This window comes from Aulostomus chinensis, chromosome 10 (genome assembly GCF_037954235.1).
Source record: "Aulostomus chinensis isolate RoL2024-O1b breed Wild chromosome 10, RoL_Achi_v1.0, whole genome shotgun sequence".
Taxonomy (NCBI): domain Eukaryota; kingdom Metazoa; phylum Chordata; class Actinopteri; order Syngnathiformes; family Aulostomidae; genus Aulostomus; species Aulostomus chinensis.
This window is the reverse complement of record NC_141329.1, coordinates 645,750-669,684: the sequence shown is the minus strand read 5'-3', so window position 1 is coordinate 669,684 and position 23,935 is coordinate 645,750. Positions and strand designations below refer to the sequence as shown.

The window sequence follows — 23,935 nt, the reverse complement described above, 5'->3', positions numbered from 1 at the left end:
TGGGAGAGACAGCCATGAAAGAGGAACTGCACTGCAGCTGCCCCACACTACACTACATACCCTATGACTGGGGGGTCTGAAGATGAATGGATACCATCAGTGTTGAGACCCTGCCAAAATACACCCGTGCATGTAGGATGATAGCTGAGCTCAGGAGGAGAGGCCATGCTAGCAGGCTGAGATGAAGAGCTGCATTTCTACTCTCTCAGCAGGACATAAACCCAAACAGTGGAGATGAACGGCCTCTCCTTCCAACTGCTCTGCCACTTCACATCTCCAGCAAAGACTTGAAGCCAGAGGCAGTGATGGGTTTTGGATCTTTGAAGATCAGGGCGTCCCATGACTGATGTAGAAAGAGAAACCTTGAGCCACTCCCGCATCTGCAATCGTAATGTGGTTGTAGATGTCCTCTGTTCGCTGTCAGAGGCGTTTGTGACATCACCACCATCTCGGCGGGGGTCCTCGGTTGCCTCTGATTGCTCTACTGAGACACTTTCACTTCTCCAGTCAGCCAATTGCTACGCCCCCATCCAACCGTCTCCAGCTTTGCTTTCATCTACGACGTCATCGGACGGGACCAGTTGTCCTCTGTCTCTCTGAAGTTTATGCTTAGAATTAATCTCTCCTCACACGAGTCTTTTCATCTCCACGTCTCAGTTGCTTTGCCATCTTATGAATCCACTTGTGTGCGTCCATCTCTCAACTTGAAACATTCATGGAGGGCACTTCAAGCTTATACTTTCCTATCTTGAAGCCCAACATTTCACTTCATGTCTAATTCACCAGCAAATGCTAATGATGTGTTTGAAGATTCTCACTCGGGGCGAAGGTGGAGACTTGGTAACAGGAGCTCTCGCTCCAGCACCAACCAGAGAGGGAGACCTGGGGAGCAGACCAGAGGCTCTCAGTGAAGGCTTAGCCTAGCAGACATTCACTGGTTTCACAAGTCTGTATTGCACAGGCAGATTGATGCTTTATGGACATAATATGAACCAAAACATTGCAAAAAAGAATGTTATAAAATAATTTATGGCAAATTTCAACCATCTGATCATGTCCCCTCACGCCCCTGCTGCAAGCGTAGAGACTCACACCACCTCCAAAATCATTGCGTCACAGCTGAACGCAGTGAAAGAGTTTGTGATGTTTGAAGTATAGCTGATGGGATCTTACTGAGCGTGACTGTTTATGCTCATGTGTACACAAGGAACACCTCTAAGGCTGACAGCCCAACAGACACAGCGGGCAGAAAAATCGTTGCAGAGAAAGAGCGGCGAGCTCACCAGTGGTTGACTGTGATAAAAATTTAAATCAGTGATGACTTAACTATCTGAACAATACATCACAATAAATTAATCCTTCCATCATCCACCCCAGGTGGCAACTGGTCCACACATGAATGTTTCGACATAAATTGAGTCATAAAGATTACGGTGAAGTTTTGAATGCGCCCAGATCTGTTCATGACCAGATACCTGCTACACCAGACATTCCCAGCAGCCACGTTGTTCAGCTCACTATGAAAGCACCCATGCAAAGCATCATGTGAGGCCCATAGTCACGATGAGCATGTCAGCCTGATGATCAAAAGCAACCTGAGCAAAACACAGCCACACAATCAGTCTGTTTATCACAGTGACAATGAGAAGGCATGAGGCTCCATGGATCTGATTGCTTCACATAACACGACGCAACCAAGCAACCATTTGATTCAGCCTAAAGTTTGGAAGACCAGGAGACCTCCGACACAGCAGCTACAACACTAAAATACAGATGAAGACAACAGCAGACTCTGAAGCTGCACACGCCCCAGAAACATGACAACGGTACGTTTGTGCCGTTCCAGCTGCTGTTGGCTCACAAGCTCTGGCAGGCAAAACTGTCCCTGCCACTGGAACCAGTGTCACTTTCTGTCTGTGCTTCAATATCCTGCATCCATCCATCCATCATCCATAATCAATCCATCAATCCGTTTTCCATACTGCTTACCTGTTAAGGGTCGGGGGGTGGAGCCTATCCCAGCTGACATTGGGTGAGAGGCGGGGTTCACCCTGGACAGGTCACCAGTCCATCGCAGGGCCATCAGGAGCAGTTAGGGGTTCAGTATCTTGCTCAAGGACACTTGGACATGGTCACCAGGGGAAGTGGGGATGGAACCAGCGGTTGCTAGATCAACTCTACCTATGAGCCATGCCACCCCCCCACCCCCCTACAATATAAAAAGGTTCAAAAACCACCAAGTCATCATCTTCTTCCAAAGCATCACTTCTGTGTTCCTCTCCATCCTCAAATACGTGCACCATCACTGTTGCTGTCACCGCCGCTGCCGCATCCTTCACTATGGAAGCAAAACCTTTGTCTCAACACTAGGTTTATCTGCCAACCCCTCACATTATAGGTTGACCTCTGACCTTGCAGCTGGCTGCTCCCTTCCCGTTTCCTGCTGGGTGTGATGAAGCAGCATAGCCTGTCAGCCAGGCTCACGTTTCCAGGGGAGTCAGTCTGGACTGGCAGAGCTGGCCGGCCCTCATGCAGCTGCTCCAGGCTGAGAGCAGCACCAGGAGCCAGCTCATTCATTTCATAATCAGAACAAAAGACAACCATATATACCAGATCATCATGTGCATCAAATTATGGAGTTATCCATGACTTTATTCTGTTTGTTTTTTCAGTTCTGCAATTTTGTTTCTCATTATTATTTTCAAATTCTTGTATTTCATCAAATGCAAGAAAACAACAATGTGATCTCTGCATTATGATCATTCATGACAGACCTGCTGTCTAAATATGGGCAGCATCTGTGTGATGTCATTCACTATTCCAACAGACCCTGGAGGTCGTGTTCAGGAAACCCATCTGACAGGATCTTCCCGAAGGCTGGTCATCAATAACACTCGGGGGAGCAGAGGTCACGCTCAGCTGGTGCTCAGGGAGATATCCCCTTATTACATCAGCAGCCTAAATTGTTGATAGAAGGCAGGGTGGCTCCCTGCTTTCTGCTGTAATGTTTATACCAAATTCAAAATCTCCCACTTGAATGAAGCAGCAGAAGTCGAGACTCAGCAGAACCGGCAACATTTGTCTCATCTTCAACTCTCCAGTTGTTCCAGCCAAGCTCGAGTTTCCTGCTCTCGTAAGCTCGGCTTACAACGGAACTGCAGCTGCACATCTGAGTCAAGGTTCCTGGAGTTGAGCATTCAAACTCTAACAAGTGGTCATGTGAGTAACTGTTGACGTTCTATCAGCTCAAACGTGCCAGGCGGCTTCTCCGACTCCCACCATCACCGAGGCAATCCCTGCTCCCTGGATGGGGGCTGAGCCCTGGAGATGGTCGTCTGTGGCGGCACTTTCTGCACATTGAGCCAGCATCAGTGCGGCGTGTTTGCTATGGAGATGAGTCAAGGACTGTGGAGGCTGTAGAGGCAATCTGCCACATAATTATGAGCCAGATACCTACAATTATTTTCTCTGTTGTATAAACAAATCCCAGAACATCTGCACCACATGCGCGAGGCCATCGATTACCATGTTGCTCTTTTTGGATAAATACTTTCTTCACAAAATTGAAATGAAATGTCACAATCCCAGCCCATGCAATTTATCTTGATACATTTTAGGGTTGCACCGATACCACTTTTTTTTCCAAAATGAGAAGTGTATGAGTACTTGCATTTCAGTAGCCACCGATAGCGAGTACTTACGCCATTACACATAAAGTTACTTTGAATTTTTTAAAAACATTTTCCCGAGTCTGACATTTTACAGAAGTGCTTTAAACATGGCACTGCCACACACATCACCAGAGGACCTGAGGGCAAAATTGTCACTTTCTGTGTCTGTGATTTTAACAGCTTTGCCACATATTCAACTTAAAAACGTACACTGATTCATTCAAGAACCAACATAAAACTGTGGCTGAGCACCTCAAGTGATCAACGTTTCATGACAACTTCTGTCTGTGAGCATTAAACTGATTTTGCTGAGTGACAGGCAGGTTCTTCTGATGAAAAGAAGCATCTCAACATTTTCAGCTATGAGCCTGTTGTGTTTTCATCAACAATGTGGGATACTGAGCTGAACAGTCCCTCCACGCTGCTGCATGGGGCTGACAGGTATCTCTTTGACATTTGAGCCAGAACCGGATATCGCACTCTGTGAGCCTCCCAGTATTGTAGAGGGGTTTCCTCTCTGGCAGTTGTGGTCTCACCAAGACACGTCTCAAGCTGAATGGCAGCTCCTCCTGGTTCAAGGCCCGGTGTTGATTCCCGCTCGCCTGCTATTTCATCAAACAAACTGTCCAGACTACTGCTGGCTTGCACCTTACGAATCTTTCTAACAAGTGGTTCCCCGTGATCCCCCTGCTAGTCTGCCTCTCCTGTTGACACCTCCTATGTACGTCCTGGCCTCTGTGGCAGCGTTCGAGAAAAAGCGATCTTTGTACCTAAAAAAGCAGTAAAAATATTTTAGCTGGTTAAAAAGAGACACACAAAGACAGACACACACACACACACACACACACACAGACAGACAGACACACAGAGGACACAGACACACACACAGACTGGACACTGACAGACACACACACTGGACATAGACAGACAGGTGAGCGCACACACACACTCTCTCTCTCTCTCTCTGATCAAGAAAAGTCGCGATGCAGTACAGTGAATTTTTTTCCCTTTCACTCAGGCGCCTCTGGACGGCTGAAGCCAGCGTCGCTTCCTGCCTTCAACGCCACGGTCCTCGTCCGTGTCTTTGGTCAATCGTCTCACAAGCACAGTTACAGCAGGAATGACATCAGATGCAAGTGCATCACCGAAGCTCACTTTTCTGGTGAGTTCCTCAAACGGAGCAAGCACAGACTAAGTGTCCTCAAAGAGTGACCACTGATGAGCGGTGAGGGGGAGATTTCCAGGAAACTCGGACTCCGACCCAAATATTCCGAGGGCCCTCCTCTGCTCAAAGAGAGACTGGAGCTTATAATAAGTACTGTTCCAGCGCGTCGGGACATCTTGTTGGAGTCTTTTAACAGGCTGGTTGGCTTGCACTTGTATGTCCTCCAGGTGAGAGGAGGCTAATGCGGAGTGTTTAAAATGTCCAACAATTTCTTGTCCCAATGCCACTGCGTCAGCTACGCTCCTCTGAGCCGGCAGCCCTTCGTTTACAGCCGGCTGAAGGGTGTAAGCGACACAGGGGAGGCTTGGAAGCTCCGCATCACTCGTGGCTTTCACCATGTTCTTTGCGTTATCTTGCAGCACAACATGGACTGAACTTTTATGAAATAGAATAGCTTGGCCGTGTGCGCGCCTCTGAATTGTTTTGCCTGGTCTTAGTTGCTCTCTTTTACCTGGAAATATTTCCACACTGCTAACATGGCTCCTCGCTGCCAAATTTGTTTAAGTACATGTATGGTGTCACCAACAACAGCATGGAGGGACGACAGCTACCAAGTACAAGAACATCTTGATTAGTAGTTTCAGCCAGTTGCTTTTTTCCTGAAGCAGACTCCTGCTCCGAGCGTCTGCTAGTATTCATGACACATGGAAGTGCACAGGAAGGGTCAGTGCTTCTGGCCAATGATACTTTCTGTTGCTGCTTTGTGACCACAGAGCTGAGGAGAAGCTAGCAGGTTGTGTGCTAATCACCAAAAACTAGAAGTATCAGGGCTAAATGAGGGTCTGCTCACTGACATCATAGTGGCACAAACAACCATGACTTCTGCACCTTGAGTCCAAAGCTCTAAAACCCAAAACCTCTGAACCAGATTTCCATCTTTCTGCACTGTTAGCTGCTAGGCTAACTACAGGCTTCCCAACTCCACCAGCCAGCTCACTGCTCCATCCTGACAGAAGAACACTCGTATAAATGTGTGTCTGAATGTTCACCGCCATCCCTCAGGACAGACTGACTCATATAATACATCACAAACTGAGGTGCTCTTCTGTATGGAACCAAACCTCCCACTGAAATAACCAAACCACTGACTGTTGTTTAGATGCATAAATGTGTGCTCTCAGTGTTTGTTGGAGCCATTTTGAGATTATTTAGGCAAAAATAAATGCGAGTGACATTTTGTAAATTTATAGGAGTTCAGCACTACAGTGTGAAAACTTTTCTGTGATAGTTCACAAATGAACAAAGGGTTAGTGGTGAGCTATAAACAAAACACCAACAAATCACCATTTTGAAAATCATCCTCAGCCGTAACCTGATGTCGGGAACACATCAGATACAATAAGCTGCTTGGAACGAACGGACCCAAACCCAAGAACAACTATGCAGCTACCAGTGCAGCAGCTCGGACTGCGACATGAGGCTGTCGACTCAGCATAACCCCCACGGTCACCAGCCACCACTGTGTTTCTGTTTTGACATGAGTGGGAGTATGTCAGTGCCAGACTAACCTTAGCCAAGCAGCTGCCGATAAAGCATGAATCCATAATATTCATGCAAACTCTCCCGTGCAATCAGTTGATCTGACATCACTGTGATGCACTCCTGCATTTACTTGCTCCATCTAATACGACACACACAGACCTTTCCTGCAGTGCTACAGCCGCAGAGATAAGATGGTTTTCAGATAACCAAAGTAAAGAGCCATGAAGTCAGAGACGGACCTTTGTTTCACACGGATGTCAGGTTCACTGACAGAAAATAGGAAGTTGTGTTTTAGACGGCGAACCAAAATAGGAATGGGTGTGAATGACATTTGCAAATACCAGAGGTACCGAACAGTTCCTGTCCACGAGTCCTTCATGCTGCTCTTGCATCAGTACAAACCACGATTCAGAGCTTTGTGTGTGTATGTATGTGTGTATATGTGTGTGTATGTATATGTGTGTATGTGTGGATGTATGTGTGTGTATGTATGTGTGTGGATGTGTATGTATATGTGTGGATGTGTATGTATGTGTGTGGATGTATATGTATGTGTGTGTATGTATATGTGTGTATGTATATGTTTATGTATATGTGTGTATGTATATGTGTGTAAGTATATGTTTATGTATATGTGTGTATGTATATGTGTGTAAGTATATGTTTATGTATATGTGTGTATGTATATGCATGTATATGTGTGTGTATGTATGTGTGTGTATGTATATGCATGTATATGTGTGTGTATGTATATGCATGTATATGTGTGTGTATGTATGTGTGTGTATGTATATGCATGTATATGTGTGTGTATGTATGTGTGTGTATTAGGGCTGCAACTAATGACTATTTTAATAGTCGACTGGTCACTGACTATTGAAACGATACGTCGACTAATCGGATAATTATTATTTTTTTCTTAAATTTAGCATGAAGTTGATTTAATTATGTGGCAAATAATAATAAACACAAGAAAGAGGGTACAATGAAAAACACGTCTTTTATTGAACACACTGTGGATCCGTACAAAAATTAAATAAAAATGTCCTGTCTAAAACCAATTAGGCCCAGTGTTCATGCATTTAATTAGGGCCTGAGCCCAGAGGCACTCCGGGGCCAAGACCCTATTATGTTTGCTCGTTCAAAACACGTTTGTCAGGCACAGTCTGGCATAACGCTCAAGCTCTGTTTTATAGCGAAAATACGCTTATAAAATGTACAATGAATGTCATCAAAACCGTATTGGCTTGAATGTTACTTGAATCTCACTGAGGCAAGTCAGACTCCATTTCGTTCAACTGCCCGACGGGCTTCTTTAAACGTTTGTGCATCACCGAGGTACCGCCATGACACGCAAGGTCTGCTTTGCAAACTTTGCAAGAAGTCCTTTTATTCGCCTATCCAGGCTAAAACGCTCCCAAACTTTAGAAGTTTGGTAGGCGTACCTGATGTCTGTCTAAATGCCCTGGGTAAAGTTTTCAGCACATGTGTTGTTGGAGTTCAGAGTGCCAGCAACGTCTGCACAGTACCGACATCTTAATGAAACAAAGTTCCTCATTTGTACAGTCTCGTCTGTCACTTCCTGCAGTGTAGGCTATCCCACAGTGCAGTTGCATAACCCTGCGGCCTCTGAGCCCACCACTTCCTGTGACCAGCAGGACCTATCGACGGTGGTCAGGATGCAGCGGCAGCTTATCCTGGGAAGACGATGTAACAGACACTCTGACAGGTCAAAGCAGTATCCGGCTTTAGGGGCTTGTCAGTGGTCCGATTGATCAGCCTCCCACTGCGTTACTCTGCTCAGGGACAGTGGGACAGACTGTGGTTCACATATACACCTCCTATAAAGGTCATGCGTGAGTTAATACACACAGGCTGCACTGCAGCTGTGTTGAAGCAGGACAAAAGAAGAAGAGGGAACACTGCGCTCATTTTCACTCCAAACTTCACACCAATAGTTTTCACATCAGTAACACGTCCGTTCAACTGGAACTGTTTTCATCAAGCCGCTGCATGAGCTAAAATACCAATTAAAAGGCTTGTTTGTGTCATGTGTCAGATGGTGGACCGTGAAAGGGTTTTGACCTAAGGACAATAAAGCACTGTTTTAATTTTCGTCCGACATCTAAGTCACTCCATTTCAGAACAGGAACAGCAAAAGTAGAACTTCTAACTTCACTCCCATTATCTCATTCTCTGTCCTTGGGCAACTCTCAGGGAAGAGTGTGTGTCAGCCCTGTCGAGCAGTAAGAGGAAGTGAGCAAAGTTGACAAAGAGGATGTGCTGCACTGTGTTGATTCAGACTGAATAAGGGCTGCTGGGGTTAATAATTATGTCTTGCTCAAGGAAGCAGCTCACTTTCATCCTCCTCCTTTTCCCTCCCATGAAAGCAGGTACATGTATGTCAAAAAGATGAGATATACGTCCACTCTGACCTTCACAAGGCCGCTGCCACCAAGTCAAACTTAGACTGTGACACAAAAAAAAGGTGAAGCTTATCTGTATTGACCTACTAGCCCAGCTCATCTACAGCAGGGGCTCCTCCACATGAATCGGGGACAAATCTCTGGGAGACACACTGGTGAAGCCTGTGTGGCATCTCAACATCACATATCCACCCACGCTGCATTCAATGCTTTCATGCAACTCTTTACAAGATCCTTCATTCCGACTTGAGAGCCCATAAGAGGTGGCGGAAGCCTGTTCATTGTCCCTCTGTCAGTAAGGATCCAGTATGGCTGCTGATCAAAGTCACAGTGAACTTAAATTCATACAAAGCAGCACATGATCTGAGGCGTATTTCTGCATTCAGACAGTGAGACGTCTCAGTCCAGCCATGTGCTGAGCTCACTTGCCTGACCACATACTGGTCTGCAGCGGCTCACCATCGCTGGCTGATCTGATAGCATTCTCAAGTGGGCTGACAGCCATTGTTGGTGTCACTGCCTTCCCCACGCTGACAATAGCCTGCTTTGTGTGTCGTGTCTTGCTACCGTCTGTGTGCGTTTCCTCTGCTTTTAACGGTCATTTCTTTTTTTGTGCGGACCAGTTCAGTGGTCAAATTGAATTTCACAGAGGGTTGTTAAATGGATAACAAGAGCTTTATCTGCTTATAGTAACTCCATGGGTAGCTGAGATAGCAACTTCCCCTCTCTGGTCTCCTTTGTGGGTTTTTGTCCACAGTCGTGGAGCTGAGAAACAGCAGCTTCTCAAAGGAAGTGTGGAGAAAAATGGGGATGTATGACCTACCATTGGCCAGAGAGAGCTGCTCAGTACTGGCTTGATGGTGGCTGGCTGGTGTATTAGCTTGTGCTTTAGCACCTTTATTATTTTATAGAGACACCTATTGGTATATTTTATTTACATTTGCAGCAGCTGCACTCTCTAGGAAACATGAAATTAAAAGCATGACAACTGGGCTCCTAGGAATTACCCTCCTAGTCAGTACTCATGTTCTCTGTACAAGTATTTCTTATCTGCCTTCTTCTGTATCAGCTTCCTCACTTCATTCAGGCCAGCTTGCAGACAGCATAACGCTCACGTCTGTTAGCATTTAGATGGTTTCCTTGGAGATGGTTACCTCATGAGCCACCAGGAAGGCAAGCCACCATTTCCAGACCATACTAGACCACACCAGAGCGCACCAGACCACGTCAGAGTGCACCAGACCACACCAGAGTGCACCAGACCACACCAGAGTGCACCAGACCACGCTAGACCACACCAGAGCGCACCAGACCACGTCAGAGTGCACCAGACCACACCAGAGTGCACCAGACCACACTAGACCACACCAGAGCGCACCAGACCACGTCAGAGTGCACCAGACCACACCAGAGCGCACCAGACCACATCAGAGTGCACCAGACCACGCTAGACCATGTCAGACCACGTCAGACCGCACCAGACCATGTCAGACCAAGTCAGCCCGCGCCAGACCACATCAGACCAAGTCAGCCCGCGCCAGACCACGTCAGACTGCACCAGACCACACTAAAAATTCCTCCATCGTGCTTGTCTGAAGTCAACCCACTGCCCTAAAGCCTTCAGCGTCATTGATGAGAGGTTTCAGCCTTGACGCCATGTTTTTAGTGAGACGACTGAATTCTCTTTTGGATTCCCTTTAAAACGGGTGCTTGTTGATTCCCTGATTGGTCTAATTGGATCATCATTGCAGCTCGATTAGAGTCCTCTATTAAAGTCAGAGAACTTCCACATGACAGAGTGACAAATGAGTTCCCTCAGAGGTGTGGGGTCTGATGCCGCCTGGAACTGGTCTGTGTGTAGGGGTCCATGTCTTCCAGCATCTCAAATAGAAGAGTGGCCCAAACACTCAAACAGCACCTGGGCGGCAGGTAACAGGAGCGGAATCCCTCTGCCTTTGATTCCCTTGCACAAGGAAGGGGCCTTGGAGCAAGGCATTACAGACGTGATGTTGCCCATCGCCACTGACATGAAGCCCCCTCAAAGATAACAACCCCCCCACACGTGCTATCAACAAGGTTTCACATCAATCGGTCATAAATGTGATGACAAAAAGGGACAAAGTCTCCCAACTACATGTCAAAGCAGCACGTTTATAGACCCACACTGCAAAGACAAGTTGATTTGACTGAATGCAACGATGTCCGATTAGACGTGAATACAGTCAGGCTTCTGCAGGCAGCAGAGCACCAGGAGGCCTCCTGCTGCCACAGGCTGCAGCTGAGAGGCCTGCGAGGCATCCTGGTTGATACTGTCGCACAGATGAATGATATCCTCCTCAACTGTGTGTGATCAACCCACCCAACAAAACCACCACTCCTCTAAGGTGATGAAGGCAGGGAGATAAGCAGAGCTCCATCCAGCTGCACCTCAGAGGAGCTGCTGATGAATGCCAGTGGAAAGCTTTGCTTCCAAATGACACCCATTCTGATTCTGTACTTCATAGACAGAGACATATTTTTTTAATTGCACTTGCCACTTGCATTGCACAGGTAAAATTAGGAGAACTGCCTTTTCTTAGACACCTCATGCTGGAGTGAAACATAGATGAAGAACAAGTGTTGATGTAGATGGTGCAGATAGGGAGGCAGAGTGTCAGGCAGACATGCAGCTGTATGTTAACCACAGATGTTCACATGCTTAAACCACAACACGCCTCTCCTCTTGTTCTGAGAGATGCTCAGCTCCAACCTCACTCAGGCTCAGGAACAATTGCTGGCGCCGCGCCATTCATTCAGAGGATTTCAGTTCATTAGAGGCCATGACAGCAGCTGAGGGTTCGCGTCTGACAGTAAGACACCAACTCAGCTAGGTGTCATTCTCTCACCTGGGTTGGGAGTTCTCCTCATACATGCGTTCTTTGCCCTCCTTGAACAAACTGATGGTCTGCTTGGTTTTCTTAGTTAGGTTCTCCATGAAGACCCGGAAGTACTCGTTCTCCCCCAGAGTCTCCATTTTCCCTTCATAGCGGGACAAAATAGTGCGCAGGTGCTGGTAGGTGTCTGGAAGCAGGTCCAGGATGTAAGGGGGGCTGTTCTTCAGGGCCAATTTGGGGTTTTGGCACAGACGCACCACCTGCAGAGGAGGAGGATGTGAGATATGGTTAAACAGAATAAACGAGTAGGAGAGGGAAAGTAGATGAGATGAAACAAGATGTGCTGGAAACAAAAAGGCAGCATAAAGAACAGAGACACAAAGAAAACCTGAGAATTGTGTAAAACATTATGATACATTTTCAGTCTGTACATTATTAATAGAACGTAGATGGAGGCTTAAATCGTATACTGTGACTTCTTTCAGAATGACACCACTTACCTGGGGTGCAGAATCCTGAGCCCAGACAGAGGGCACACAGAACAGAGAATGCTGACAAAGCTGAAGTCTGCCAGAAAACACTTGAAAGCTCTGTCAGTGTGGCAAGTCTACACATTTCAGAGGGGAATACACTGAATATCACAAATTTCAATGACACCACTTCCTCATATCTCCACATCAGAATACCTGCTTTAGTCCACAAGCTGTGCCAGCCATGTCCATTCATTATTCACTGCCCCCTCAGATGTCTGTTTTTGGATGGATTTGCATTATTTGACTGCCTTTTCATTTCATAGGTCAACACGGCCTGATTCAGCCAGCTGTTCTTGACAGACGTCGACCACCAACACCGTGGACAGCGAATTGTGAACAGGTCTAGACCTTCCCACCGATGCCCAGGATCTTCTGCCATTATCAGCTACCGTCTGCGTGCTTGTGTCACCCTCGAGGCTTCAGCCTACTTCAGCCCAGCCAACTGTACTGGGGCGCTGGGTACGACTCTCAGCCTGGAACCCTCGTGCTGTTTGCTCTGTGTGGACATGATCAATGTCCTATTTATCACCACTTATTCAGCTTTTGATTGACACAAGACTGGAACCAACATTAAAGTGCTACTTATTTTTCAGTGCATGTCTAATAAATATCTGGCGCGCGCCTGCAGCCAGACTCCCTTGCCGGTGTGCTCCTACACTGCTGTGGTGACACATGTTTTACTGTAAACGTACTGAGACACAAACTGAACGTGTCTGTAACGCCTCACAGGGACTCGTCCCATTTCCCACTTCGCTGTTAAAAGGATGCAGATTTGGTGCAATGAGTGTAATTTATCCTTGAACTAAAATGCCATTTGGACAAACAGTAACAAGTCCTTCAAGTACAAACTGCAAAACTAAATACTGACTGAATGAACACACATTACTACAGCGATATATAAACTCATTCAAGCATCAGCTATGATTCCCTCAGCATGTTAACTAACAAAGGAATTTCTCAAAAGTCCAGTGCCATCAAAATCCAAACTTCCTTCATGGACAGTGGAATTTAGGGGTGTTTAATCCCAGTTTGTTCATGGGCCATCAGGCTCGTCATCACTGTGTCAAATGACTTTAAAAAGAAAGAGGTCACATTTGACCAGTGGGATATTTTAGGAGGTACCGACTTCACAACTTCTAAAATGTTCACAGCATGTGGTCCTAGACTGGTGTCAGAGCATCGCAGCTCGGCTCCCACTGACACAAACTTCCTGCATCCCAGGTGAAGTCCTCCACACCAGAAATACTTGGACAAACCAAGTAGTTGTAAAGATGTACAAGTCTGTGTTACTCTCCTAGTAGATACACTAGTCTTTACTGCAGTGAGAGGTGGAGGCGAGTGTGTCTCCCCGGACCCCAACAGTAGACACAACTAGCAATGGCAGGTCGAGTTCCCTCCGTCACAAAAACTTCAAACTGGACCAGAACTGACTCAGAGCTCAACAGAGTAGGACTACAAACAGTACGAAAGAATATGGGACTACACGAGTACCACATGTGGGGCTATGAGTACTACAGTACTTAATTTCTGTATTTAGTTGTTTTTTTTTTTAAGATGCATGAACAACTTAACATTTTTGGTGTTATTATACACGTGTCTTCTAACGGGGGGGGGGGGGTAATGTCTGAGACCAGATAAGACCTGCCAAGGTTATACCACTAAGACTACCAACCACCACACAACACTTGCGCCCATGACTCAAACACAGGTGCATGCATGCCGCAGCTCAGAGCCACAACAACTGCATGTCAATCAACCCAAGTGTGTTGAGGCAGAATGTTGGCTGGCTCGCAGCTAAACTGCATTCCACTCCCGGTCGACTCGTCCCCCTCCAGCTGAGTCCTGAGTCCGCCCGGCCACAGTAGAGGTGCTGCGGTTCCAGGTTAACCATTCTGAAGATGGGTTAACCCTAGTTTAATTTTTGACCTCTGGAAATTTCATTCTTCCAGATTGTTCCTGGAAAACATACTTTGCCCTCTCAAAAAACCCATTAATTCCCTGCTTTACAGTTTTCATATGATCCACCATTTCATAACATAATTCTTTAGCAAGAATGTCTGATGACAAATTTCACTATGAAATTAAATTATTCATAGAATTGCATAACTACATAAGACTACTTTGAAAGTTCCACAAAAGTAGGTTACGGCTATCGATGTAGTTTTGTGAATTAATAGCTGAGCACATGTCATGCTGCAGCACAGTACTGCAGAGAAAGAAGTAAAACATACTGCTGTAGTGTTTCTGCTTCTGAGGGTACAGGAAGCTATGATAGAATATTCCTGGTTCCTGTGCGGGGGGTCCCAGAGCAGCAGCATCAGTACATGCGATGCTCGCTGGCTGCTGGAGTGAAGTCACATCTCCTGGCAGTTACTCCTGAATGCGCAGGTGGTGTTGGAGCTGCAAGTCAGCCGGCAGGTCAACAAACAGCCTGATAGGAATTTAAAAAGTTATAAAGATGCGGTGCAAACGTACCACAGCCATGTCAAGCACCCAGCCACAGACCCAAGGACAGAAATGCGGTTTGTGTTCTGTTGTCTAACACGTGTTGACATTCACTTCAAATATTTCTACCCACGCAACCTACCACAGATGGAGCACAATATACAGGAATCCAGTTTCTTAGTAATAGCTTTATTAGAGAACACGTTCTCAAGATCCGAGCTCTGAACTCAAAGAGGAAGGAGACACAAAAGAGTGTCTTGTCTTGCTGCTCACTCTGATGCTGCTGAGTGAATCTCACAGGAAACTGGGGGTCAAACTGCTACAGACTTTTTCCGAGAAGTGAAGCTGTGAAATGAGTCTCCCCTGTGAAATTACACAATGGGCCCAGTTAAATGGACACATTTATTTTTCTTTATATCAAAACTGTGTATGAGCTTCCAGGGACGGTCCTCTGGTGAACCGTTGACTTCCAGCAGGGCCTGTAAACTCAACAAATTCCTCTACAGGAACAAAGTTCCTCATCTGGTCTCTAGTCTTAGACGCATCGATGTATGTAAACGTTACTATGGCAGTCCAACAAGTTAGCATAGTGGTACAGCATTAGCAAACAAATATGCTACAGCGAACCTTGCTACACCCCTAAACGGAGATGTTGGTTGAGTTTAGACGTCTTTGTCTTTAACATTTATGAGTCATGAAACGTTATGGACTGAATTAACCAGCCAGCCACAGTCGGGGACCCGCGTCTCCCTCAGCCAGCTGACTAGCTAACGTTAGCCACTGCAGCAACCGCAGATTAGCTAGCTCATCGCTAGTTAGCTGCAGTTAGCTAGCCGTCGCAAGGCATCGAGCGCGCGAGCTGGAGTTAGCGATGAACCGGCGGAGACCGGGACTAACCTTGTCCATCAGCTTCCAGCATTTCTCCACCGTCTTCTTGTCCACGGCCCCGGGCTGGTGGTGGGAGTGGAGGTGGTGGTGGTGAGGCTGGAAGGCATCCTTCATCATTCCGATTAGTCCCCCGCCTTTCTTCAGGTTCCCTGCCATGGTTGGGCTCAGCGAGGGTCCGCCACACCGACGGGCAGGCGAGGCCGGGCCGGGCCGGGGCCGGTGGCCGAGCCGCCGCTGGAGTTAGCTGGACCGGGAGAAGAGTTCCGCCACCCCCGGCGAGGACAGCGCCCGAGTGGCGATCAGGCGAGTTCCTCTAACCCGGGGGGGGGTTAGAGGAAGGAGGGGGACTATCGTGTGAAGGCTCCCATAAGTCAACCGAGCACCGCTTGACCAGATAAATGCTCGATTGTGGCTTAAATAACCCCCGGTGACTCACTCGGTGCTGCCGCAGCTAGCAGCGCCGCTCCGCGGAGACACGCAGCTGGTCGGAAGGACAGCCCGGCTCTGGGTGTCCTCGGCGGGGCACAATGGCACAGTCCCCCCTCCCCCTCCCCCTCCCCAGACGCCTGGTGGACTGGAGTGTGTCCTCTCCTCCGACAACCCGATGGCGTCCCGCCGGCTCAGCAGCAGCTCGTTCTGGGTCCTGACGGAAGGGTGGCGCGTGAGTGACACGCGCACTCCCGGTGCCCGGAGACAGGACGTTACAGCCGCGACACCTCCGCGGACATGCCCGGTCGTACCGGGGGTGAGTAGATGTGAGACTAAGACGCTGCCCGGGGCGTCTCCGTTCCCCGTGGCGTGTGTACTCGGCCCTGTCCCTTCCTGTTCGGCCCCTTCCGTTCACCCCCCTCTAGAAACCCAAACTCCACGCCTGCGCCCTGCGCGTTCACGACCCTGAATGTAGCCGGGCGCGCGCAGGCGTCTGTAGGAGGGATGCTGAATTCTCCCCGCGCGGGTTCCGGTCGCCCGGGACGACAAAGGACGCTGAGATCCAATTACCCGCCGCTGCGCGCGAGCTGGAACGGCCTGGTCGAGCGGCGATTGGCTGCTGTTAAAGTCAGCCAACTACCGGGCGAGAAGGTCTCCATGGCAACGCCCTCAGGAGCGACTCACCAGTGCTGAGGGCGCGGATGCCTCTGCTCGGACCTGCAGAGCGACCATGACCCCCAAGAAAGAAACCCAGCAGAGTCCTGAGAGTCGCAGCCTCCCGCATTCCTGTTGGGCTTCGCAAACTCAACCGCTGCTTTCTGTTTGCAGGCGGAATGGCGGCCGAACACCGGCGCAGCGTTCTGGACCTGGTGAGCTGCACTTGAGTTGTTCCTTCCATGTGTGTTAGTTTATGAGGAGGCCGAAGAACCGGGGTCCCACGCGTGAGCTGGTCACACCTGCTGGTCGGCGGGCCTGTGCTCCTGAACAAATACGTACGGTTATCATGTCAGACGCTCAGTTCCGTCTCAACCTCGGCTTTGAGTGATGACCTCTCAAAAACTGTTGAGTTCGAACAGCAGCAAAACTCAAACACATCAAACTGGTAGAACCAGCACATGAACTGGTTTGGGCTTGTGATGGGTCCGGTTTCCATCATCCAACACTGGCGTGGACTGAACACATGAGCACATTCACTCTATTTTCTTGGTGAACTTTTTAGTTTGAGATTATTGGACTCAGGCGAGCGGGGTGGAGCAGTGGTCCTCACTGTGGCCCCCCAGCAAGAAGGTTGTGGGTGGAGCAGTGGTCCTCACTGTGGCCCCCCAGCAAGAAGGTTGTGGGTGGAGCAGTGGTCCTCCCTGTGGCCCCCCAGCAAGAAGATTGTGGGTGGAGCAGTGGTCCTCACTGCGGCCCCCCATCAAGAAGGTTGTGGGTGGAGCCCCGGCTGCAGCACGGGGTCTTTCTGGGTGAGTCTCCATGTTCTCCCTGTTCCTGCTGGGTTCTCTCTGGTACTCCAGCTTCCTCCACAGTCCAAAGACATCAAGAGGGACCAGGTTAATCCAGACTCTAAATTGACCGTAGGCGTGGCTGGGAGAGCCAATGGTTGTCTGTCTCTATGTGTTGGCCCTGCCATGGACTGGTGACCTGTCCAGGGGGAAGGCTGCTGGGATAGGCTCCACCCCCACCACCCTCAACAGGAGGAGAGGGGGAAGATGGAGAGAGGGAGGGATGGGTGGATGGACGGATGATGGAGGGAGGGATTGGTGGATGGACTGATGGATGGATGGATGGACGGATGATGGAGGGATGGACGGATGATGGAGGGAGGGATGGGTGGATGATGGAGGGAGGGATGGGTGGATGATGGAGGGAGGGATGGGTGGATGGACTGATGGATGGATGGATGGACGGATGATGGAGGGATGGACGGATGATGGATGGATGGATGGACGGATGATGGAGGGAGGGATGGGTGGATGATGGAGGGAGGGATGGGTGGATGATGGAGGGAGGGATGGGTGGATGGACTGATGGATGGATGGATGGACGGATGATGGAGGGATGGACGGATGATGGATGGATGGATGGACGGATGATGGAGGGAGGGATGGACGGATGATGGAGGGAGGGATGGGTGGATGGATGGATGGATGGACGGATGATGGAGGGATGGACGGATGATGGAGGGAGGGATGGACGGATGATGGAGGGAGGGACGATGATGGAGGGAGGGATGGACGGATGATGGAGGGAGGGATGGACGGATGATGGAGGGAGGGACGGATGATGGAGGGAGGGATGGACGGATGATGGAGGGAGGGATGGACGGATGATGGAGGGAGGGACGGATGATGGAGGGAGGGATGGACGGATGATGGAGGGAGGGACGGATGATGGAGGGAGGGATGGACGGATGATGGAGGGAGGGATGGGTGGATTATCAGCCCCATTCACCAAACGCAGCTTCTGTTGTGACACTCCTGAGCACCTCCCCCCACCTGGAGGCTGCAGCTCCACACAGCTACTTTCCTCTTGTAGCTGGGAGGCACTCTGACCTGAACGTGAAGATGCCATCAGGCTATTTCTCCTGTCTGTGAGACTAAATTGAGGGTTTAGTTGTAGAAAAGAACTTTTCATGAATGAGGCCCATTTGTCTTGAACACATTAGATGCAGTTCATTTGAAGTACCCAGCAGAATGTGAAGTACTTCTACTCAGGATCGTCTGACCTGCTTACAGTACACCTACAACAGCAAAACTACCAGCGTTCCCGCGAACGGAACAGCTGTTATGGCGAGCGTATTGTTCCACCAGGACAGCGCAGTAGATGTCCTGACTGTGGTGGACTGACAGCAGAGTGCTGTTGAAGGGGATAAACACTTGGTGTGTCCCTGGTGTGCACATTCATCATGTGTGTGTCTTGTGTGATGTCATGAGCCCTGCAGAGTGAGTCACTCATGAAGGTCCAGTCTGACAGGATGGACCTGAGGAGACGCGTGAGAGACACGGAGCAGAGGCTGCAGCACGAGAGACGACATCACATGGATGTCAGCTGCTGTATGAACAGTGTGAACCTAACCTGAGGTTAACCCCTGCAGACAGAACAGGGCTCGGGCCTGGGCCTGTTCTGTCTGCAGGGCTAGAAAGTCTGGAGGACCGAGGCCTGCACCTCACGTCTGACTCCCACAGAAGGGAGGCGCTGCGTCAGCACAGTTTCTCTGCTCAAGTAAGAGTACAAATGTCCCCATCAGTTAGTAACGCTGAAGGTGAACATCCCTATTAAAAAAACGGTAAAAGTAAAGAAGTATTTGACCTTGAGTTTTCAAACAAAAGTACTCGTTCTCCATGATGCTTGTATATTCCTGTGCTTCATGAGGGTTTAGTTCCTGTTATGTCATACATGTTCAAGCAGCATGGAGTAAAAAGTACACATGCAGTGAAAAGAGTGTAAAGTATAAAGAAGCCTAACAATGCAGGTGCCCATAGTAAAAGAACGAATACCTCAACCTTGTACTGAGGAATTATACTTCAGTAAAAATACACAGTTACTTTTCATCTGTGTACTAGTATGAACGTTTACCATTGGTCAGTGTGAAGAGCTGCTGCTCTGGTTCTGATTCTGAAGTGGGTCTAATGAAGGTACCACAGAACCCAGGACCCAACGTTAGTGTTTCAGGATCAGCAGAATCCCTTCCATCAGTCAAAACCAACCCACGTACAGGAATAAACAAAATACTGAGAAAAGCCTAGACGGAGGCCCGACAGTAGTACCAGTAGTACCAGCACCAGTCCCCTCGCCTGTCCTCGCTGCTGGTGCAGTGTGACTCAGTAGCGCCACCGTGAGCTTCAGTGGTTGAGTGAAAACAACTTGCAGGGGGATTTTTCTCTCTGGTTGATGTCGACTTGTTAGCTTCACTTCACGTCTTGGCTCCTCCTGCGCCCCCCCCAACATGTCTACCTGCACTCGTAGCCTCTCGTCAGATGCAGCGGGAGCAGCTGCAGCAGCGGCTGATCTCCAGCTCAGCATGTCGGTGATGAGAAGTTCCTGAATGTCAGCTCAGCAAACATCTTCCACTGAAGCTAGGAGAGTTCCCAGTCACACTGGGAACTGCCCAGTACAACCCGTCTGATCTACTGGCCACTGAGCAGCTCCACTGGAAGAGTCAGGGTGAAGGGCATTGCTCAAGGGCACCTCCATGGTGGTAATGTGGGCGGGGCCACCACCCAGGTTTCCCCTGAGTCCCATCAGCGTTCTGCTGCAACTCCTCAGTTGGACTGTCAGCTGTTTGAGGGGTAGAGTTCAGTCCTGCGAGGCTCCCTCCTGCTGCCCTCCTCTCTAGGAAACTCTGGACAGCCTGATGTCCAAGCTACCTGTGGCTCGCCAAGGATGGGAGGACAAGAGCACAACCCCCCGCAGGCTCACGAGGACCTGCTCACTGAGTTCAGCCTGAACGTGGCGGACATCTGAGCTCCCACACCTCTGCTCTGCCCAGTGAGACGTGTTTGATTGGTGCTGCTTCAGCTGTTGCTGCCTGCTCTCCAACACGGCTCCACAGTGATGGACGCTGACGGGCTCCATGCAACTGTGATGTTGCGTTACAGCCACTAGGTGTCGCTAACGACTCTTGTAATACCCAGATGCCCAAAGGGGCTGAGTGTGTGAGCGGTACTTCAAAGGTGTTAACGCTTTAGCTTGAACAGATAAACGTTGCACACACAAATGGACGTGAACTGAGACACGCGTCCCAGCAGGTGCCTCTGCCTCTGGCTGCTGGGACGGTGGACCAGAGCTCACCTGACACCTGCATGAGGATGGAGGCGCCTCATCCCCACCTCTGCTCATTCAAAGCTTTGACAAAACCGAGAGTAATATTGACGTAGTGTTCAGTAGGAGGTGGACCAACAGTCGACAGTGAAGAAAAGAGAAAAGCAAAATAACAGTTAATGATGCAGGAAATATGATTTAGCTGCCCAGTGTCGATAAAACACCACCTCCCCCGCAGGGAGCCGGATAAACAGATTTCACTTCCAAGGCTGTCATTTGTGGCTCTTTTTCATGGCTCACTGCAATTTTTTTACCCTCTCATCTGTAAAGTAATGAATCATTTACTCGGGGATTAAGTTAATTCTGTGCTCTAACGACCAATTAGCAGGGGAACTCATGAGGCCTTTATCTGAAAACCAATATTTTCTCCTCAAAACACAAAGAGGCTTTTCCTCAGAGGGAGAGTGTCTGCTCAGGGCTGAGTGACTGCAGTGGCTCTGCTCCACCTACACCTGAGTAGGCGGAGCATCACACTGAAGAGGAGCGCCTCCAACACCTGCAACCCTGGCGTGTGACGCCCCATGAGTCCTGTTTACTTCATGTCTCACGTTCCGTTGATGACACTGAAACCCTTCGAGCAAATCGTCATCATTTCCAGCTCAGTTGCTTCTTTTATGTGTTTGTTGGATTCGATTGTTATACAGCATCGGGCTCAGGGGCTTCACGCCAACACTCACTACAAATGTCCTGCACAGGTCTACGTTTTATACTCCGAGTACATTCCAGAGCCTGTACTTCTATGTACTTCTTCATACGTCCTCTGTACGTCTTCTTTTCCTTCTGCTGGGTAAAGAATGGCTCCACGTCTGCCCCTCCTGCCTCAGGTGTTTGTACCTTTGACACACTCAAGGTTAATACAGCTGTGACTTGAATGGAAGTCTAGAGTCACATGGAGGCGTGTGTGAATGATCCAGGAAGCAGTGCCTCTGTTTCATAGAGACAAGGTTTCATCGGGAGCTGATGGACGTACGTCAACACGAGAAGCCGGTCGCTTTCCTTTCTCAGAGAGCAGCAGAGCGTCGGCTGCTGTCTGGGTGATGATGCAACTCAGCGGCTTCCAGCTCATGAAGCCAGAGGCCCACACTGAGATTTCCCATGGAGGAGAAGCATGACGGAGAAAAGTCACATTTGAATACCCCCCCCCCCACACACACACACACACCCCAAGGTAATCGATGCTCCTCCATTTGTGAGCCATCGACCACCACAGGGTGAATGTGAGTGAATGAGACTCAAACTAAATGAAGGTCCTTTTTATTTCTCTGAAAAACCAACAGCATCGGGAAGTTTGGGTCGACGTGTTCACCAGCGCCAGTGGACAAAAGGCTTCAGTCAGCTGGGAGGCACGAACCCTGGTGGGAGTCCCCCCTCTCAATAGGGTTTCTTCGAGTGCACAACAATTCTTTCTGCAATTCATTGCCGGCGAGTCAATAGGAAAGCTCTTACTTAAGGAAGTGCAGCAGCTTCAGTGTGAATCAGTGCCGCTTGTCTGGATACGACTTTCACCCCTCACATTGGTGGTGGCGCTAGAGGGACGGTAGACGCGTCCAGCGGGACGTCTGCTGTCAGAGGAAAGGAGGTGATGCTTGGAGTCATAAAGACCTAACCAGTCAGTTTTAAAACTCAGTATTTTACAGATTTATAAATGTTCAGGATTTCATATTTGGGGTCTAGAAAACTGATTGTGAAATAAAAAAGTGATTCTTTAAGCATGTGAGATGTGAGCTGGCAGCACAGCAGAAGTCAGCCAGTCAGTCCAGCCAACGCTAAACACCCGCCGGGGAACATCAGCAGAGGGAAGTGTGTCTGATGGGAGCGACAGGTGAGTGAGCTGAGGAGGCGAGTGGGCGGTCGCACCTCTGAAGGTGCTCGGCGCTCATCAGGGCTCCACTTGGCTCATGGACCTGGAGCACCAGAGGCAGGAGGTGCAGGCTGGCGCCATGACATCACCTCCACACAGCACTGACATGCAGGTGTTGGTGACGTTTGTGTGTCACTCTTCTAGGAGTGACGCAGGTGTGTGCGCTGTGACACGGGGAGGGGGGGTGAAACAGTAAATCAGATCTACAGTGTTTATGCTCCTGTCACAGTCGTGAGGGAGCTGTTAAACTTATCAGCCTCCCTTCAACACCCACAAACGCCCTGTCTCTCTCTCACAGCTGCCGAACACACGTTGACGGTAGAGAACTGAGTTGCGGAAGAACCAGGCCCTGGTGCTCGCTCAACGGTTATCGTGGTTACTCAGCTGCTAATCCAACGTCCTCATTCTGCATGCGTGTCGTTACTGAGCAGCCAGAACGTTTGTGCAGCTGAACGAGAACCCGGGGAGAACAAAGTGCACTCAGACACTGTTCAACATGACGGACCCAAACAACTCGAAAGGTCGAACATGTCAGTGCGAAGAGCAAAGAAGAGACAGCAGCAGAACCCCACAATATGGAGGTTGTTTTAAGAAATGCCTTTATAATGGAATAAAAATATCAACATAAGAAAATAAAGCATATAAAATATAGCAGCTAAACCCTGCCATCGCTCAGTGGCGCTCCAGCAAAGGTCGGTTCAGAGGCTTTTGTTCTGCTCCTCGCATACAAGATGACAAGTGCTGGAGATGTGAGCATCTGACAGGAACCTAAGAACACGGGGAAGGAAATGGAAACCTTTTCTTGTTTAACAAGTTCTTTATACTGAAATTCTAAGGCTCACATCAAATATGAAGCACTGCGCCATGATCAACGTGTGTCCAAATGCTGCGTGCTGCTAAATGTCAGAGGTTGTGTTTGTAACTCCTGTTAACGTCATCAGCTCCAACCGTGCAGCAGGTGAACGCTGCTGAGGATTCCTGTGATTCGGCCTCCGTCCTGGCCGGTGAGGCGAGGCCACGCTGCTCTGGTGGCCCTCCACTGTGGCACGTTAGCCTCTCCATTCTGATGGAGAGAGACCAATCAAGCCACTGACGGAGGGGGGGGGCCACACCTGAGTTGAAGTGGCATTTGACATCCAGGTATGTCTGCCAGCGATGTGCAAGTTTCCTCGTCCAATTAGAAACCCACATGCTGTGATTCTGTTACCGTGGCTACAAATATCAGAGCAGCTACTCGCCCGTGAGACCCCTGAGGGTTCCGAGGTCATTTATTTATTA

The 23,935-nt window shown here is 49.1% G+C and overlaps 1 protein-coding gene across 2 annotated transcripts in view; it reads right to left on the bottom strand.

The window, feature by feature from the left end:
- The window catches only part of cbl (Cbl proto-oncogene), a 30,696-nt gene extending 14,204 nt beyond the window's left edge, over positions 1-16,492 (bottom strand). Inside the window, exons 1-2 of one of the 2 annotated variants that reach the window (XM_086215342.1) lie at positions 15,553-16,492; positions 11,690-11,937 (exon numbers count right to left, since the gene is read on the bottom strand). In XM_086215342.1, the coding sequence (XP_086071468.1) occupies positions 11,690-11,937; positions 15,553-15,699 (395 nt within the window). In that variant the 5' untranslated portion in view covers positions 15,700-16,492. The remainder of the gene's footprint in view (positions 1-11,689; positions 11,938-15,552) is intronic. The other variant, XM_086215341.1, reaches the window with a different exon arrangement.
- Positions 16,493-23,935: the final 7,443 nt, after the last annotated feature.